Source organism: Lolium rigidum, chromosome 3 (genome assembly GCF_022539505.1).
Source record: "Lolium rigidum isolate FL_2022 chromosome 3, APGP_CSIRO_Lrig_0.1, whole genome shotgun sequence".
NCBI lineage: Eukaryota > Viridiplantae > Streptophyta > Magnoliopsida > Poales > Poaceae > Lolium > Lolium rigidum.
Window position 1 is genome coordinate 41,583,290 of NC_061510.1, and position 20,223 is coordinate 41,603,512.

Sequence of the window (20,223 nt, forward strand, 5' to 3'; positions counted from 1 at the left end):
TCCGACTCCTCCTGGGCTCGGGTTCTCGATCATTGTTCCGGCTTTGGCGGGGTTCCGGCGTACGCTCTCTGTTCCTCGGAGGCGGCACGTTGTCGCGGATGTTGATTCCACCTGGACCATGAGGCCTGGTGTTTCCGACTAGACTGCGGTGGCGAGGAAGTGGAGGACGCGGGTATCCGTTGGGTGGAGGTGAGGGATTCCGGTACTTTTCCCTAACAGTGTACATCGCATCCTTTCCCTTCTTCGGATCTGACGGAGGTGTCTTTGATGGTACAGGGATTGGATTTGGGTGCTCTCCGGTTTTCCTTCTGCGTTCCGAGGATCCGGTTCGCGATTCGTCATCGCGATGGCGATTGTCGTAGGCGTCCTTCTGCGCGGTAGAGATGCAATGATCCGGGTTGGATTCCAACTTGCGCGAAGTATCTACCTTGCTCTACTGCTTCATTGCTGAGGCAACGAGCGTACGGAGGTAGTCAATGTCGATCTCCTCGTCCTTCTTTTTCAAGATTTCCGCAGCCTACTTCATGTTATCCTTTGGAGTTGCGAGTGGCTGTTGCTCGGTAGGGGTTGCGAAGGTGATCCTGCGAGGAGCTACAGCATCTCGTCTGATCCTATCAGCTTCATGTTGAGCCTCGGTGATCTTGTCCTCCCAAAGTTTCCGGAGTTGCTTGACTTTTATCAATGACTCGTCCACCTCACGCTCTCGTTTGAGAAAATTGTCCACGAAGTTCGCGGCCTCCTTCCTCTCATCTAGCATTGCTGCTGCGGTGGTGGCGAATTTTTTGGCTGTTGCCAGCATCTCCTGTCTTTTTGCTTATAGAGCTTCCGCATCTGTTGCATCTTCATGAGTTATGGGTTTGTTGAGGATATCCGAGTGTGCGATTGCATCCATGCCTGCCTGATCAAGCAGTTCTTCTAGGGACAGGTGATACGTCCCAAACGTATCCATAATTTCTTATGTTCCATGCTACTTTTATGATGATACTCACATGTTTTATACACATTATATGTCATATTTATGCGTTTTCCGGAACTAACCTATTGACGAGATGCCGAAGGGCCGATTCGTTGTTTTCGCTGTTTTTGGTTTCAGAAATCCTAGTAAGGAAATATTCTCGGAATCGGACGAAATCAACGCCCGGCATCTTATAATTCCACGAAGCTTCCGAACACCCGAGAGCCACCGAGAGGGAGCCACCGGGGGCCCACACATGTGGGCGGCGCGGCCAAGGAGCCAGGCGCGCCGCCCTAGTGTGTGGTGGCCCCGTCGACCTTCCGACTCCGCCTCTTCGCCTATTTAAAGGTCCCCGACCTAAATCTTCGAGACGGAAAAGCCACGGTACGAGAAACCTTCCCGAGCCGCCGCCATCGCGAAGCCAAGATCCGGGGGACAGGAGTCTCTCGTTCCCGCACGCCGCCGGGACGGGGAAGTGCTCCCGGAAGGCATCTCCATTGACACCACCGCCATCTTCATCACCGCTGCTGTCTCCCATGAGGAGGGAGTAGTTCTCCATTGAGGCTAAGGGCTGTACCGGTAGCTATGTGGTTGATCTCTCTCCTATGTACTTCAATACAATGATCTCATGAGCTGCCTTACATGATTGAGATTCATATGAGTTTTGTATCACTATTCATCTATGTGTTACTCTGGTGATGTTATTAAAGTAGTCTATTCCTCCTCCATGGTGTAAAGGTGACGAGTGTGTGCATCATGTAGTACTTGGCGTAGGTTATGATTGTAATCTCTTGTAGATTATGAAGTTAATTATTGCTATGATAGTATTGATGTGATCTATTCCTCCTTCATAGTGTGATGGTGACGAGTGTGCATGCTATGTTAGTACTTGGTGTAATTGCAATGATCTATCATGCACTCTAAGGTTATTTAAATATGAACATCGAATGTTGTGGAGCTTGTTAACTCCGGCATTGAGGTGATCTTGTAGCCCTACGCAATTAGTGGTGTTCATCATCCAACAAGAGAGTGTAGAGTGGTTTTGTTATGTGATCAATGTTGAGAGTGTCCACTAGTGAAAGTATGATCCCTAGGCCTTGCTTCTAAGCATCAAAACTCCGTTTACTTACTGTTCTGTTGCATGTTTACTCGCTGCCATATTTTATTCAGATTGCTATTACCACTCATATACATCTATACCACCTGTATTTTACTATCTCTTCGCCGAACTAGTGCACCTATACATCTGACAAGTGTATTGGGTGTGTTGGGGACACAAGAGACTTCTTGCTTTGTGGTTGCAGGGTTGCATGAGAGGGATATCTTTGACCTCTTCCTCCCTGAGTTCGATAAACCTTGGGTGATCCACTTAAGGGAAACTTGCAGCTATTCTACAAACCTCTGCTCTTGGAGGCCCAACACTGTCTACAAGAATAGAAGCACCCGTAGACATCAAGCACTTTTTCGGCGCCGTTGTCGGGGAGGAAAGGTAAAAGGCACTCACACTCCGGATCTCGGCAACTAAGCTATCTTCCGGCGCCGTTGTAAGTGCTCGAAGCTATTTCCTTTAGATCCTGCAATTGCATCTTTTTGTTTCTTGTTAAACACTAGTAAGGCATAATGGAAAACATCTGTGAGCTTTTTAAACTATTTCCTGAGTCAAGACATGAATGGTTTAATGCAAAAATTAAAAAACCTATGGAACCTTATTTGCATGCTAGTAGCAATGATATTAGTATGAACGCTTTGAACACCATTGTTGATAATGATATAGAAAGTTCTAAGCTTGGGGAGGTCGGTTTTGATGAGAATGATCTCTTTAGCCCTCCGGGTATTGAGGAGAAAGTTTATGTTGATTATGATATGCCTCCCATATATGATGATTATAATGATAGTGGTCTTTTGGTGCCGCCTACTATGGAGAGTAAATTTTATTATGATTATACTATGCCTCCTACACTTGATGAGAATAATAATGATAGCTACTTTGATGAATTTGCTCCCACTACAACTAATAAAATTGATTATGCTTATGTGGAGAGTAATAATTTTATGCATGAGACTCATGATAAGAATGTTTCATTTGATAGTTATATTGTTGAGTTTGCTCATGATGCTACTGGATATTATTATGAGAGAGGAAAATATGGTTGTAAAAATTTTCATGTTACTAAAACATCTCTCTATATGCTGAAAATCTTGAAGTTGCGCTTGTCTAGTTTTCCTATGCTTGTTGCATTATGCCTACATGACTTGTTTATTTACAAGATTCATTTTCATAGGAAGTGGGTTAGGCTTAAATTTGTTTTGAATTTGCTTCTTGATGCTCTCTTTTGCTTCAACTCTTATTTCTTGGGAGTGCATCATTAAAATTGTTGAGCCCATCTTAATGGCTATAAAGAAAGCACTTCTTGGGAGATAACCCATGTTTTTATTTTACTACAGTACTCTTATTTTATATTTGTGTCTTGGAAGTTGTTACTACTGTAGCAACCTCTTCTTATCTTTATTTTATTGCATTGTTGTGCCAAGTAAAGTCTTTGATAGTAAAGTCAATACTAGATTTGGATTACTCGCGTGAAACAGATTTCTTGTCTGTCACGAATTTGGGTATGATTCTCCGTAGGTAAATCATAAAAATCTGCCAATGTACGTGAGTGATCCTCGGATATGTACGCAACTTTCATTCAATTTGAGCATTTTCATCCGAGCAAGTCCGGTGCCTCTAAAAATTCGTCTTTACGGACTCGTTCGTTTTTGACAGATTCTGCCTTTTATTTTGCATTGCCTCTTTTGCTGTGTTGGATGGATTTCTTTGTTCCATTAACTTCCAGTAGCTTTGAGCAATGTCCAGAAGTGTTAAGAATGATTGTGTCACATCTAAACATGTGAATTTTTCATTATGCACTAACCCTCTAATGAGTTTGTTTTGAGTTTGGTGTGGAGGAAGTTTTCAAGGATCAAGAGAGGAGGATGATACAATATGATCAAGAAGATTGAAAAGTCTAAGCTTGGGGATGCCCCCGTGGTTCATCCCTGCATATTTCAAGAAGACTCAAGCATCTAAGCTTGGGGATGCCCAAGGCATCCCCTTCTTCATCGACAACTTATCGAGGTCACCTCTAGTGAAACTATATTTTTATTCCGTCACATCTTATGTACTTTACTTGGAGCGTCTGTGTGCTTTTATTTTTCGTTTTGTTATTTTCATTCTCTGAATAAATTCATTCTTGTGTGGGAGAGAGACACGCTCCGCTGTTGCATATGAACACATGTGTTCTTAGATTTATCTTTAATGTTCATGGCGAAGGTTGAAACTGCTTCGTTAATTGTTATATGGTTGGAAACAGAAAATGCTGCATGTGGTAAATGGTATAATGTCTTGAATAATTTGATACTTGGCAATTGTTGTGCTCATATAGATCATGTTTAAGCTCTTGCATCATGTGCTTTGCACCTATTAATGAAGAACTACATAGAGCTTGTTAAAATTTGGTTTGCATAATTAGTTTCTCTAGAGTCTAGATATTTTCTGGTTAAGGTGTTTGAACAACAAGGAGACGATGTAAAGTCTTATAATACTTACAATATGTTCATATGTGAGTTTTGCTGCACCGTTTCATACTTGAGTTTGCTTCAAACAACCTTGCTAGCCTAGCCTTGTATTGAGAGGAATTCTTCTCGTGCATCCAAAATCCTTGAGCCAAATACTATGCCATTTGTGTCCACCATACCTACCTACCACATGGTATTTCTCTGCCATTCCAAAGTAAATTACTTCATGTGCTACCTTTAAACAATTCAAAACTTTATTACTTCTTATTTGTGTCAATGTTTTATAGCTCATGAGGAAGTATGTGGTGTTTTATCTTTCAATCTTGTTGGGCAGCTTTCACCAATGGACTAGTGGCTTCATCCGCTTATCCAATAATTTTGCAAAAAGAGCCGGCGCGGGGTTCCCGACCCCCAATTAATCAACCTTCATTAATAATTCTCTTCACATGTTTTGCTCGATTCATCGGTAAGCAACTTAATTTTGCAAACAGACACTCCTTCATGGTATGTGAATGTTGGAAGGCACCCGAGGATTCGGTTAGCCATGGCTTGTGTAAGCAAAAGGTTGGGAGGAGTGTCAACCATAAATAAAACTAAAATACATGTGTAAACAAAAGAGAAGAGGGATGATCTACCTTGCTGGTAGAGATAACGTCCTTCATGGGAGCCGCTCTTTGAAAGTCTGTTTGGCAAGGGGGTTAGAGTGCCCACTACCATTCGTTCACAACAAAAAACACCTCTCAAAACTTTACTTTTATGCTCTCTATATGATTTCAAAACTTAAAAAGCTCTAGCACATGATTTAATCCCTGCTTCCCTCTGCGAAGGGCCTTTCTTTTACTTTATGTTGAGTCAGTTTACCTACTTCTTTCTATCTTAGAAGCAAACACTTGTGTCAAATGTGTGCATTGATTCTTACATGTTTACCTATTGCACTTGTTATATTACTTTGTGTTGACAATTATCCATGAGATATACATGTTGAAGTTGAAAGCAACCGCTGAAACTTATATCTTCCTTTGTGTTGTTTCAAAGCTTTCTACTAAGAATTTATTGCTTTATGAGTAACTCTTATGCAAGTCTTATTGATGTTTGTGTTGAAAGTATTATTCATGAAAAGTCTTTGCTATATGATTCAATTGTTTACTCATTGTCTTTACCATTGCTTAGAATCGCTGCATTCATCTCATATGCTTTACAATAGTATTGATCAAGATTATGATAGCATGTCACTTCGGAAATTATCCTTGTTATCGTTTACCTACTCGAGGGCGAGTAGGAACTAAGCTTGGGGATGCTTGATACGTCCCAAACGTATCTATAATTTCTTATGTTCCATGCTACTTTTATGATGATACTCACATGTTTTATACACATTATATGTCATATTTATGCGTTTTCCGGAACTAACCTATTGACGAGATGCCGAAGGGCTAGTTGTTGTTTTCTGCAGTTTTTGGTTTCAGAAATCCTAGTAAGGAAATATTCTCGGAATCGGACGAAATCAACGCCCAGCATCTTATAATTCCACGAAGCTTCCAGAACATCCGAGAGCCACCAGAGGGGAACCCTGGGGGGCCCACACATGTGGGCGGCGCGGCCAAGGAGCCAGGAGCGCCGCCCTAGTGTGTGGTGGCCCCGTCAGCCTTCCGACTCCGCCTCTTCGCCTATTTAAAGGTCCCTGACCTAAATCTTCGAGACGGAAAAGCCAAGGTACGAGAAACCTTCCAGAGCCGCCGCCATCGCGAAGCCAAGATCCGGGGGACAGGAGTCTCCGTTCCGGCACGCCGCCGGGACGGGAAGTGCCCCGGAAGGCATCTCCATCGACACCACCGCCATCTTCATCACCGCTGCTGTCTCCCATGACGAGGGAGTAGTTCTCCATTGAGGCTAAGGGCTGTACCGGTAGCTATGTGGTTGATCTCTCTCCTATGTACTTCAATACAATGATCTCATGAGCTGCCTTACATGATTGAGATTCATATGAGTTTTGTATCACTATTCATCTATGTGTTACTCCGGTGATGTTATTAAAGTAGTCTATTCCTCCTCCATGGTGTAAAGGTGACAAGTGTGTGCATCATGTAGTACTTGGCGTAGGTTATGATTGTAATCTCTTGTAGATTATGAAGTTAATTATTGCTATGATAGTATTGATGTGATCTATTCCTCCTTCATAGTGTGATGGTGACAGTGTGCATGCTATGTTAGTACTTGGTGTAATTGCAATGATCTATCATGCACTCTAAGGTTATTTAAATATGAACATCGAATGTTGTGGAGCTTGTTAACTCCGGCATTGAGGTGCTCTTGTAGCCCTACGCAATTAGTGGTGTTCATCATCCAACAAGAGAGTGTAAAGTGGTTTTATTATGTGATCAATGTTGAGAGTGTCCACTAGTGAAAGTATGATCCCTAGGCCTTGCTTCTAAGCATCGAAACTCCGTTTACTTACTGTTCTGTTGCATGTTTACTCGCTGCCATATTTTATTCAGATTGCTATTACCATTCATATACATCTATACCACCTGTATTTTACTATCTCTTCGCCGAACTAGTGCACCTATACATCTGACAAGTGTATTGGGTGTGTTGGGGACACAAGAGACTTCTTGTATCGTGATTGCAGGGCTGCTTGAGAGGGATATCTTTGACCTCTTCCTCCCTGAGTTCGATAAACCTTGGGTGATCCACTTAAGGGAAACTTGCTGCTGTTCTACAAACCTCTGCTCTTGGAGGCCCAACACTGTCTACAAGAATAGAAGCACCCGTAGACATCAACAGGACTTCCTTATGCGGACGCTCCCTTGAGAGCGGAGATCCTGCATGGGATGGCTATGGGTCGGAGTGGGTGTTTTCATCCTCTGATTCCCGTTGATCCAGCGCCGCCAAGGTTGCGAGAACCTGTTTAGGCCGGGCGGATTCAACTTCAGGCTGATCACCGTATCCAAACTCCTTCACCTTGCGATCGAACTCATCAGTATCCATGGAGGGGGCATCCCCGAAAATTGGGCTTAGGTTACCCAGGATCGATTCTTCACCCGGAGCACTGCTTTCTCCGATAGCCTCCTGCTGATACGGAGTAGCGTTATTTTCCGGTTCCTCAACCTGCATGGGGCCTGCTCCAACTTCTTGAGGGGCGGCTCCTGTGGTATGGGCTAAGAAGTGCACGAAGTGACACCTTTGCTTCTCTAACACCTGGGAGACCCAGGCGGATCTGCATTGGTCTTCCACCGTTATTTCCTGCTCAGGGGCGGATTGGGTGGGTTTTGATTTTTCCAGATCTAAGGCGGATTCTTCCTTGGGAAGTTCCTGCATCTCAGATCGGATCTTCGCGACTGCGTCCTCGCTCAGCGGCGGTCGCGTCAGCGCTACTTACCAGGGCGTTCCCGTCGGAATCGACGGTTTCGCCGATGAAGATGTGTATGCCGCCAACTGGGACGATGGAGAGCTTGACAGGGTTAGTCTTAGCCGGAATCCAGCACTCATCCGGAGGGACGATCGGAAGGTTTCCGGCGTAAAGGATGCGCCCCACAACGATGGTGTCATCGTAGCTTCCCATGGAGGAACCCTCCCGGTTCCGGCCTCCAGACGCCGCTGGCCCCACGGTGGGCGCCAACTGTCGTTGCCTAATCGACGGTACCTCAGAGGAGGGATCCTCACGAGGGGGAGAAGAAGTAGGGGCCATAGGGCGGAGTGCACACGGGACAGTGGTACGCGATTTACCCAGCTTCGGAACACTTGCACGATGACAGAGCCTACTGCTGCTTGTCTGGAATTATCTGGGCGCTTTCGCGTGGTTACAATGTGTTGTAGTTGTGCCTCTAGGGCTCCCGGGATCCGGCTTATAAAGGCCCACAGATCTAGGGTTTACATGGAGAGTCCTAACCGGAATACAAGTCGCCTAACTACGGTACAATATCTTGCCGTGTACGTCAAGGATCCGCCTTCCTCTAAGAACGTGCTGGATCCGGATACTTCATGGGCCTTCACGGATCCGACCTCCTTCGTAGGTCGGTTGGGATTCGGCTTCCTGTTCCTGGGCTGGACTTCATCCTTCAGGATCTACAGCAACTGGGCCGCCCGATGGGCCACATGCCACATAACCATCTGTGGGCCACCCGAGCTTGCCGGATCTAGGCCATGCCGTTGATATACCCATAAAGTATACCCACAACAAAGGGTTTCTTGGCATTCTTTAAAAGTTCTAGACTCTTTCGGACTTATTGATGTTGCATACGTGCATTACAATTGTAATATACATATACAAGTTTTGTTGTGAAAGCGTTCTAGAGATGTTGTAATGTTTTCCACGTGTTTACTACAAGTTGAGCTTTCCTCAAAAAAATTGCCGTTGTATTAGTGATTTTGAAATGTAACAAATTCGCATGAGTTTTATTGTAAAGAAACACGAGAGATGTTGTAAGTTTTTCTAGCATTCTTTCAAGGTTTACGTTTTTTACGGATTCAGTGATGTTGTACATGTGCATTGAAATTGTAACATACACATACGAGTTTTGTTTTGAAAGGAGAAGCGAGATGTTGCAATGCTTTCCACGTGTTTCCTACAAGTTGTTTTTTCCTCATAAAGTTGATGTTCTATAAGTGATTTTAAAATGTAATAAAGCCACACAAGTATTGTTGTAAAGGCACACGGGGGATGTTGCAATATTTTCTGGCATTCTATAAGTGTACATTAATTTAGATTTTTTATGTTGCTTACGTGGTTTAAAATTATAAGCTACTCATAAGAGTTTTGTTGTAAAATCACACTAGATGTTGCAATGTGGCAACTTATAATTATGCATGCCTCTATGTGGAGCCAGCCTTATGCATGCATGATGCAGCACCCTTTGCCACCCATGTGCGAACTATGCACTATCTTTGATGCAGCTTGCTTAGACATAGGAGAGAGAGGGGTCACATCAGCACATGGCACCCTCGCAAAGACGTCCAGAACCATTCAGCACATAGCAACCAACGCTGGGACCACAAAACCGACGTGACTGATCTCGCCTGACAAATCCCAAAGCCGGGATGGACCATACCACATGAGAAACATATTATTGATTCACTGCCGCACGATGGCCGATGAACGGCGTGGGTGCGACCGATTTTTGGACCGCAGATCGGGCGACCGACGCTCAACACGCGCCTTATTGCCATGCTAACACAACCTCCACGATTACAGTTGTGTGCCTCGGCATTTAAAAACGCGACGACCTATGTGTCTTGTTGTAGTGGATAATTCTCATCGTGGGAAGCAGATTACAGAGGGATGTCGGCAAAAGAAATTTGTGAAGCGATGCCGTAGTTTCATTACAGGTACCTAATTAATGTATTCAGATCCCATCATTAACGGGTTACGTTGTAGAACCTTCACCAAACACGTCCATAGAGTAACTCCAACCGCCCCATCTTACTCACTGACGAGTAAAAGCCATACTCCACATGTCCATCGTAGGAGAAGTTTTTCTTTTCTTTTAGAGTAGTCATAGTGGGAAGTAACATGAAGTAGTAACATACACATGTTATTACTATATGTTATTACCTTCATAGTGGTTAGTAACATTAAAGTAGTATCATAGATGTCTTCATTAATTAGCTTGTAGACTTATTATATCTTAGGAAGTGTGATGTTAAAGTAACTAGCTATGTTACTATATCCTCCTCTCTCCTCATTAACTCACTACCACATAAGCAAATTAGTGAATTGGACACTTAGTTACTAGTGAAGTTACTCCCATTATAATACTAGTCATAGTGGGGAGTGACATAAAGTAGTCTTAGTTGAATCTCGGTTTGGAGAAGTTCCACATGTAGAAACCAGGTGGGTCCTAGATGGACGGAACGAGCGGAGTGTAAGAGCAAGTCAAGCGAGAAGCAACCTATCTTTTCGCTTTTTCAGCATCTATAATGTTTTTCCAATCTTTTTTAGCAGTTTATGCTAGATTTCATAAACCTGCAACTACAAGTATATTCCTCTACTCCTGAATTTATGCATTTTATGTGTTTGTTCACTCGTACATCTCTCTATTATTCGAAAAGACATCAACTTAACTGCATAGTTGATAAAAAAAAATACAAACACCACATTTTTTACGGGCAAAACCAGATCTTTATTGAGCAATAGGGCTTATAAGACGTTCCCTTTCAAGCTCCCAAAGAAAGACTTTGTGACCAGAACCGAACGATAATGAATAGTGATGCTCCACCCATGCCAAGTTGGCAAGCACGTGACTAACCTAACTTGTGTACGATCTACTTTTGCAAACTTACAAACTCTACCAGTATTTATTAATCTCCTAATATCAAAAACTAAATGAAGATAAGAAGAACGATCTTGGGAGTCTTCTCTAACCACCGCCACAAGCTGCGAACAGTCGGTGTCAATGATAATTGATAGAGTACTATATGTTGGAACGCCAAGCCTAGACTCACCGAATAGGCCATCAGTTCAGTTTCCAAGTCTTCTCCGCATTTGAGAACAAATTCAAACACCATATTTAACACTACTAGTACAATTATATTTTTGAACTGAACAGTACAACATAATTTTACACGTGGGTCTCATTTTATCAGGAGTCAAGGCTTATAAAAAAGAAAAGAAATTTAGAAGTCCCGAGAAATTAACGGGTGGACGAATTATAGATGCAAGTGATTAGGGTACCCTTTACCCTCTTTGGTTCAAAACATAAACTAACTTGCTAATATCATGAATAATAGTTAATTCAATTTTTTTAGACTAAAGAGAATAGATGATACCCTAATGATAAATCACTTGCATCACTAGGACGAATCTTTTTATGGGGACAGATAGATCCGGAGATCTCACGTGAACCAACCCATCCCCCGACTGATCCAGGAAACACCCTGCACCACGACGGCTGCCTCCCTCCCTCCCTTTCCCGGCGGCTTCGCAAACACAACTCCAAGAAAGCCCAATTTCGCATCCTCAAGCTCTCCGCTACCACTGCCAGTCGGGCCTGACCACCGCCCCCACGGCGGCTCTCGCGAGGGTGATGGCGGCGCAGGCGAAGGGGGAGGCAGCGCCGCTGCTGGCGCGGGAGGATTCCAAGGGGCGTGGAGGTGCAGCCGGGGGAGGAGCGACGTGGGCGCAGACGCTGGGCAACGTCGTGGTCTCCATCGTCGGCACGGGGGTGCTCGGCCTGCCCTACGCCTTCCGCGCCGCCGGCTGGGTCGCGGGATCCATCGGCGTCGCCGCCGCCGGCTTCGCCACGCTCTACTGCATGCTCCTCCTCGTCAGTACCCTACACTACCTACCCACATTAGCACTGCCGAATTCTCCTCGCTGCTCTGTATGGCTATTTATCGTTTATACTTAGCTGCTTGACGGGGATGCCGTCCCAATGGGCATTGGTACATCGGCCTACATCCTGCACTCCAGTCAGCTTGAGCAGATTGGGATGTGCTGTCGATAAAATCTGAATGACGTTTCTGCTTACATTTCGACGGAACATCAATCCTCCCTACCATATTGACATATTGTTGTGATCAATCAGAGGCTACAAGCTATGGTGTCGACAGGGTTAGTATTTGGTCACTCGGGATAAAATATTGTGCACTCTTGTCTTGCTTATGGGTACAGCTGGGGGTATCTTGTCCCCAACTGTTAAATAAGGAGGCTTTCTGTACCTTTCCATTTCCCCGAAAAAAATTATGGTCCATGAAGGATCTCCAGTAACTCAGGGATGAAGTCAACATCTTCCCAAACAATGAAATAAAACCAAATAAATCATGAAACCATAACCATTCCCGGGAGGGTATCAGAACAGAATCACTATAAATTGTCAATCTTATGGTGTTAGCCCATTCTTGGTAGTATTATTTCTGTAAACATGATAATTGTTCCACACATAGTAGTTAGGTTGAATAGGCAATCTTTTTGAATTTTTTTTGTTGCTTCTTCAGCATGTTGAATTTGTTGACTGCACCCTGCCTGATAATTTGTTCGAATTCTGCACATTAAAGATCGCATTGATAACAACTACTTTCCAGCTGTCTAATTTACTTGGTATCAATTTCTTATCTGAAGGTGGACTGTAGAGATAAATTGCAAAAGGAAGAAACTGAGGAACCATGTGATGTTCACTATACATATGGAGACTTGGGTGACAAGTGCTTTGGGACTGTAGGTCGATGCTTGACAGAGATTCTTATCCTTGTTTCGCAAGCTGGTGGATCTGTAGCTTACCTAGTATTCATTGGCGAAAATCTCCATTCCGTGTTTAGCCAGTCGATGTCATCAGCTGGCTTCATCTTCGCCGTCCTCCTGCCTGTGCAAATTGCATTATCCTTCATCCGTTCACTGTCTTCTCTTTCACCATTCAGTATATTTGCTGATGTATGCAATGTCCTAGCGATGGCAATGGTTATCAGAAAGGATCTTCAACTAATTGATCATCCATTTGCAAATAGAAGTGCTTTTAATGGAGTTACGGCGATACCTTTTGCTTTTGGGGTTGCAGTCTTCTGCTTTGAAGGATTCAGCATGACATTGGCACTAGAATCATCAATGGCGGAACGGAGAAAGTTTCGTTGGGTACTTTCTCAAGCAGTTGTGGGCATCATATTTGTGTATTCATGTTTTGGAATATGTGGGTATTTGGCCTATGGTGAGGCTACTATGGACATCATAACACTTAATCTTCCAAATAGTTGGTCATCTGCCGCAGTTAAGGTTAGTGCAATGTTCACAATCTATTTGCATGATTATTGTTGAAGCATGCCATTGCTTCTACTCAAATATTTTGCATTTTCACGTTACAGCCCCAGTGTTCCTTAATTGAAGAGTATGATAGAAGTGTGAATCTCTAATGTTGTCAAATTTGAATAATTTGTCGTCACATGGAACTTAACTTCCTGGATTAGTGATTTTTGTATTCTAACAGTTCAGAAAATCCCTTGACAGGTTGGCCTATGCATTGCGCTAGCATTCACATTCCCTGTTATGATGCACCCAATCCACGAGATAGTGGAGGATAGGTTCAGATCAAGTGGATGCTTCCAGAAGCTTTCCAACAGTGTTCCTGGTGCTGAATGGCTAGGCCTGCACTCGAGCCGCATCTTCACAGTGACCATCCTCGCTGTGGTGGCATCCTTCGTACCTGAATTCGGATCATTTGTCTCCTTTGTAGGGAGCACAATGTGTGCTCTGCTCTCCTTTGTGCTGCCTACCTTGTTCCACCTCAACATCGTTGGCTCGTCAATGAGCCTGTGGCAAAGGGTGTTGGACTACAGTTTCCTTATCTTTGGCCTGGGTTTTGCTGGCTATGGAGTCTTCACTACTCTCGTCACACTGACAGATTAATTGGCGACTACCAAAATGTATAAAGTAGGGGTTGATTTTTTATAAAGACATGGCTGGACAGAAGTATCTGGGATCCTGGGACGGCACGCATCACATCAGATAGCTTTGATGTTCCCAGCTGATTATTCGTGGCCTTGGTCTGGATTGTTAGGTAGTGGTGTAGTTTATTTGTATCTTTATCTTATGATGACTTCAGATCTATTTCAATATTTTTCATGTTCATAGAAGGCATAGTACAGTCCATTATGTTCATCGGGGGTTGGTTGTGATTCTGATCTGCTTGTTGTCAGCATGTGTTTCTTAGTTTGACAGTTGTATGATAAGAAGGTATATTGCCCAATCAAATGTAATTTTCCTTGTGAGCAAAGAGGATCCCGATCTTGTAGATATTGGCCAGATCTTCTTTTCAGATAAAGTAGTCAGTTTGTTTGTTTGTGTTGACTATTTTCGCCCAAACTATTTTCTTTCAAGAATTAATTCTATGGTAGATCTGAAGTTCTTAAAGCTTGTTGAGCTATTTGTCCCTTTTCCAATGTAATTTTGTCATATGTTGTTGACCTCAATTGGCTGGTGATATAGTCCTCACTTGGCCTGCATTTCTGGCCCATTAAATCTACTATTTTCTGTATTTTGTTCTTCATGACCTGACCTATGAGATATTCCGTTTATGTTCATGCACCACCTCATCTTGATTGTGTGCTTGCATTATGACTGAACACATGCATGAAATGAAATGATCTTAATAAATAATACAATCAGATATCAGTACTTGTGGTGCAATGCCTATGTATAACATGTTACTTGGGTCATGTGCTATTCAAATCTAGACCTTACAATGGAGTATAACTGCTCTTTAGACTATAATCCTTTTTCAGTATATAGATATTAGTTATAATTAGCATCCGAACTTTTTAAATATTTTTTTGTAATGAATTTTCGTGGATAGCAACTGGTGAAGGCAATCTACCGCATAGAGAGATTCCTAGAATAAAGTTGTTTAGGTGATGATTTCAACAGTTGGTGAGCTATCTAAACGTTTGGTGATGCAGGAAGTACTTAGGGCGACTTCTTTTGGGCTCCTGCTTATGCAGAAGCTAGCTTATAGAAAATGGTGAGGAGAAACTGTGGTGGGAAGAAGCTCCTAGAAGCAAGTTCCTCCTATTCTTTTGGGCTTCTAGGAATTTTGCTTATTTGAGGTGTTGAGTTGTGAAATGCCTGTAATGTCCCTAAAATGGATATGTGTTCGAAATAACTTATAATACCATAGATATGGTCCGTTTTAGTGAAAAATCAGCTCTAAATGAATGAAGAAAATTAAGGAAAGTCTAATAATAATGAGAATACGGTGTCGTAGTATAATTTAGTACAATCCAAAATAAAACAAATGTCATAGTGTATTCATAACTACAATAAAAGAACATCTCACGCAACTAAACTCTCAGCAATGTCCTTACGTAGTTGAGCCATGGCGCCATCAGCAGAAGAGGAAGTGTGTCCGCTGGTAAAAGATGCGCTATCCTCATGGATATATGAGGCCCGCTCGATCCTGTCGAAATGGGCATCATGTAGCTTACTTTCGCGAATGAAGTTGTGCAAACACATGCATGCGGTGATGATCTTCGTTTGCGTCAGAGGATCGTGGAAATGTGGTATGGAAAGAAGAATGCGCCACTTCATTTTTAGAACACCAAATGCTCTTTCAATTGCATTTCGTAAACATGAATGAAGATGGTTGAATTTTTCCTCCATATTCTGTGGAGGTGCTCCTTGGAAGTCTGGAACATGGTACCGTTGCTCTTTGAATGGAGCAAGATAACCAGTTCTATTTGGATATCTAGAGTCGACAAGATAGTATTTTCCTGCATGTTGAAGTGATGTCAAAACTTCCAATCAATTATTCACAACATAATATTTCTTGTATATACTTCATATGCGATGGCATTACCATGAGGAGGGTGCGGATAATTGGCGAACCTAGGCCGAGCATCAGTCCATACACGAGTATCATGAAGAGATCCAGGCCATCCAGGAACAGCAAATGTAAACCTCAAGTCAAAATCGCAGATTGCTAGGACATTCTGACTTGTATAACCTTTCCTATTAGTGTACTTTATCTTGTCCTTCTCAGCAACTATGACAGGAATGTGTGTTCCATCTATTGCTCCAATGGCATCCTTGAAATGTGGCCAGAATCTAGGTTTTTTAAGTTTGTCATGAACTTGGGAGAAAGTGGGATCATTTGGTCTAATGTAATCACCAGCCATACAATTCACACAGTCTAACACATCATGAAACTTTTTGCTAACAGTAGAAACACTACGCTCAAAACGGTCGGCAGCTTGACTATTAGACTCGGGTGCCCCCAACATCCAGAGAAAAAGAGCTAGTGACTCTTTACTGGACATCTGTGAAGTGGACTTGAGGCCATAGTGATCAACAAGAGTGTCATGCAACATGGTAAACACTGACCTTCTCATCCGAAAAGCTTTGTAGAATTTTCTTGGATCATTCATCCTCTCCTCAACCCACTGTATCCCTGTGATCAAAGGCATTCTTCTAGCAGCGAGCGGCGGGGCGTCGGGCCGGTGGTGGACTGGCGGCGGGGCGTCGGGCCGGTGGTGGACTGGCGGAGGAACCGGTGGTGGTGGACTGGCGGCGGGGCGTCGGGCCGGCGACGAGCGGCGGGGAGCGGCGACTCTGCTCGATGGGGATTCTGCTCGATGGGGATTCTCTCTCTGGGACTGCTCGATGGGGAGATAAGGTAAGTTCTTTTTTTTCGTTCTATAATCTTTTTTGACCGGCAGCCACTACGGAGTGGCATTCTCAGTAAAATGGTCCGAACTTGAGGTGCAGGTTCGAGTACCGGTTCGCCTCTCTCAACCAGAAGCTCGGGAAACAGGTCTCCAGGAGTTTCTCAATTTGCATTTGGGGCTAGCTTCTCGGTCCAAATAAGCTATACATAAGCTGGACAGTTCTTTTGGGCTTCACTGGTTTGGCACCTAGAAGCAGGGTTATAAGCCCAAAAGAAGTCGCCCTTACTGTCTGATGATATAAGAGGCATGAAGCATCCATCCATGTTCTCAACAAAAAGCTGAAATGGAGGGATGAGGAATATGGAATTGGATGATACAAAATTTACGAGAAGGATCTGGTTCTGTTCTCACATGGAAAAGGTACAAAGAATGGTACCTTGTTGTACCTAACCGCACCACGAAAACAAAATTCTATTTAGAATACTAGTCATATTTTGGAAAAGGTTGTTCTTGTAAATGCTATGTGAAAGTTAAAGCCATTCCTGCCAAGCTTTTAAACTAGGAAACTGTTTTTCTTTTCGGGGAACCTCAAAAGATTCATTAAAACAAGGTAATGCCCCATATATTGGGGGAAAGCCAGGTAAATAAACATTCAAAGATTGTTTTTGCTCTTCGTGGTATTTCTCTTTTCGAACTCTTCTTATTCTATGCATCAGTGACAAAAAGTACCACCATTGAAACTACCCTTTACCTACTGGAAAGCGCGAAGGGACTAAATATATTTTTCCTTTTTATCTTACAAAAAGGTTTATGGACAAAAGCCATCTTAGCACATTTGACATCATGCCATGTGCTAACCCCTATACCTACTGACTTAAGCAATAGCGATCGAGTTCCAAGTTCCTGAAGTTGGGCTTTCTTCCTCTTGTCTTGATTGATCACCCTTCTCCGTTCCACTAGACTACTTTGATTTTCCTTGATATATAATCTGAAACAAAGCTTGGCGTGTGCTTGAAAGCAAAAAAGCAGAGCATACAGGGATATCTCGGATAGGCACCGCGTTAGCAAGAAAACGCTCCCTTGCACTACTCAACAATGTGCTGAAATAGACATTGCTGGATCTACACATCATTTGAAAGGGCCCTTTGCAATGATAGCAAACTAGAGTTCCAGTTGTCCTCAACTTACCTTATCGATGATTCCTAATAATTTTGACTTTCTTCTAGTACTTGCCGTTTAGAGTTTACCTGGTGCCTTGATTTGTTTATTTATTGGGCAGAGGTGGTGGTCATGGAGTCCATCCATAGAGAGAGACCATGGCTTCTGGCTTGGTTCCTGACATTTGGCAGTGGATCCGGAGCCTCCCCAAGCAATGGAGAGCAAAGGAATCCCACTCTCTCCAGATATGCACTTCACCATCCACAAACCAATCTCTGAACCTTGTGGTAATGAGTAGGCAATCTGAAACCGAAACCCGTTCATTCAGTTTGTGTTTCTCCATCTGTGATGATCATGATCAAGTCTCACTATGGAGCCCCAAGCCGAAACCTGCAAATTATACCACAGACGACGTCGCTACCCAGTTCTTGGTCGAGATCATATGTGGGGTGCTCAGGTATGGGCCATACTGTAGCAGCAGGGCAATCTTGATGCTGCCAATTGTGCAGATGTCTGAAGATTCAGGCAGGATGTTGAGCCTGTCGGTCCTGATGCTGGCATTCCTGGTCTGCGTGTACGAGGCTCCGTCCACGCTCCGCAGAGAGTTCATCGGCACCATCACCGCGCGGCTGACCCAGCACGGCCACGAGATGCGTCACGCGGCGAGGGAGCTGATGCTGGCCCTCGGGTCCAGCCTGGAGGAGCAGTGGATGCGGTCGGTGAACCTGGGCGTCACCAACTGGGTTATGGAGGCTCTCCGATCAGGCACGGCGCCGGCGGCACCACCGCGTTTCGCGGTCTTCTCCTACGCTCTGTCGGCGAGCAGGCTGTGGAAGGTGCAGCTGTACTGCCCGGTGGTGGCCATGACCATGGAGCACCACCCGTCGTCCCATCACCACCAACAACAGCAGCTGGCCAAAGACGAGAGGCTGCTCTTCTCGCTCAACTACCAGCAGCTGGAGAGCGTCATCCAGTTCGTCTACAGAGTCGCCTTCAAGGAGAACTGGATAGACGTCGCCGTCAACGTCGACAACATCAGGTCTCTGATCCATTCCATGCAACTCATTCCACAAAGCATTGATCAGCAAAAACAGTTATCGTTTTACTAATCGATCACTTGTTGTTTCTGGCTTCTGCAGGTGTGACGTGATCCAGCTGGTGTCCGAGACTCTCATGGCGAGGCAGGGGTACGGCTCTGACGAGAAGCACTTCCCGTCGCGCATATCACTGCAGCTGACTCCCCTGGCGCAGTCGGACATCCTCTCGCTGACCGTGAGCAGGTCGACGGACAATCCCGTCCAGGAGGTCGGCGCCGACAAGGGCATCGACACGACGTTCGGCGCCGCGCCGGCGTCGATCGGCATCAGCTTGTCGGCACACGAGACGGTGACGAGGAGCATGAAGCCCTGGAAGTTCGAGCACTCGGTGCATGGCAACACGGCATCGCTCAGCTGGTTCCTCCACGGCGACGGCGGCGGGGGCAGGGAGGTCTTCTCCAGCGAGCCGCCAAAGCTGGAGCTCTTCCAGCCGAGGTCGTGGTTCAGGAACAGGTACACCAGTCCCAGCAGGCCCTTCACGAGGAACGGCGGAGTGATCTTCGCCGGCGACGAGTACGGGGAGGCCGTGTGCTGGAGGATGGGCGCGGCGGCCGCCGGCAAGACCATGGAGTGGGAGATCAAGGGGAGGATATGGGTCACCTACTGGCCCAATAAGAAGAGGACGCTGCATACCGAGACCAGGAGGGTGGAGTTCAGAGAGCTGCTGCATCTAAACATTGGAGAGTAGACAGCAGATCTCAGCTACTTAACCATCGTTTGCTTGCTTAGTGTCAGTAAATTATGGAGAAATGAATAATCAAGGATAGTATAATAGTCTAGATTGCTGGTGTGTCAGTGAATGTCTGAACTATGAAATGCAGCTCAAATCAGAAGAGTATATGGATGGAGATCATGGTTTTAAATAACGCTATATCGGTTTTCACCCAGAAGCATATGGTGTTTAAAAAGTGGTAAACACATTAAAAATATTTAAAAATTTCAACATAAAAATGGCAGGCATCATCCATCTCAACGTTTTACGTGCTCACAAAGTTGTTTCATGAAAAATTAATTTTTTAAGTCGTGTATAAAAGACAAAATTTGGTGTTAAACAAAAGTTCTTTTAAAACGTTTTTCATGATGTAAAGACATACAATATCGAGATCTATGCGTGATTTTTCTTCCATAGTTCTTTTAAAACGTTTTTCATGATGGCAGGACCAAGAAGCATATACACCTAAGATTAAAAGTTGTGGTAACTAGCTATGTTACTACAACATCACACTTCTTAAGACAAGATGAGTCTACAACATAATAGTATGAGTTTACATTATACTATAAACATGTTACTCCCCACTATGAAGGTAGTAACATAGATTAGTAACATATGCATGTTACTACTCTATGTTACTCCCCATTATGACTAGGCTAACT

The 20,223-nt window shown here is 44.1% G+C and overlaps 2 protein-coding genes across 2 annotated transcripts; both read left to right on the forward strand.

Annotated features, from left to right (window-relative positions):
• The first annotated feature begins 11,532 nt into the window (after window positions 1–11,532).
• On the forward strand, window positions 11,533–14,226 carry LOC124694730 (amino acid transporter ANT1-like). Its single transcript, XM_047227682.1, has 3 exons — window positions 11,533–11,772; window positions 12,567–13,211; window positions 13,443–14,226. The coding sequence occupies exons 1-3, from the start codon at window positions 11,533–11,535 to the stop codon at window positions 13,839–13,841; spliced, it is 1,284 nt and encodes a 427-aa protein (XP_047083638.1). The 3' UTR covers window positions 13,842–14,226.
• A 2,723-nt stretch (window positions 14,227–16,949) lies between these two features.
• LOC124695807 lies at window positions 16,950–19,724 on the forward strand. The gene is made up of 3 exons (XM_047228621.1): window positions 16,950–17,014; window positions 17,874–18,791; window positions 18,892–19,724. Exons 2-3 carry the CDS (start codon window positions 17,911–17,913, stop codon window positions 19,535–19,537), a joined length of 1,527 nt encoding a protein of 508 aa, XP_047084577.1. The 5' UTR covers window positions 16,950–17,014; window positions 17,874–17,910; the 3' UTR covers window positions 19,538–19,724.
• Window positions 19,725–20,223: the final 499 nt, after the last annotated feature.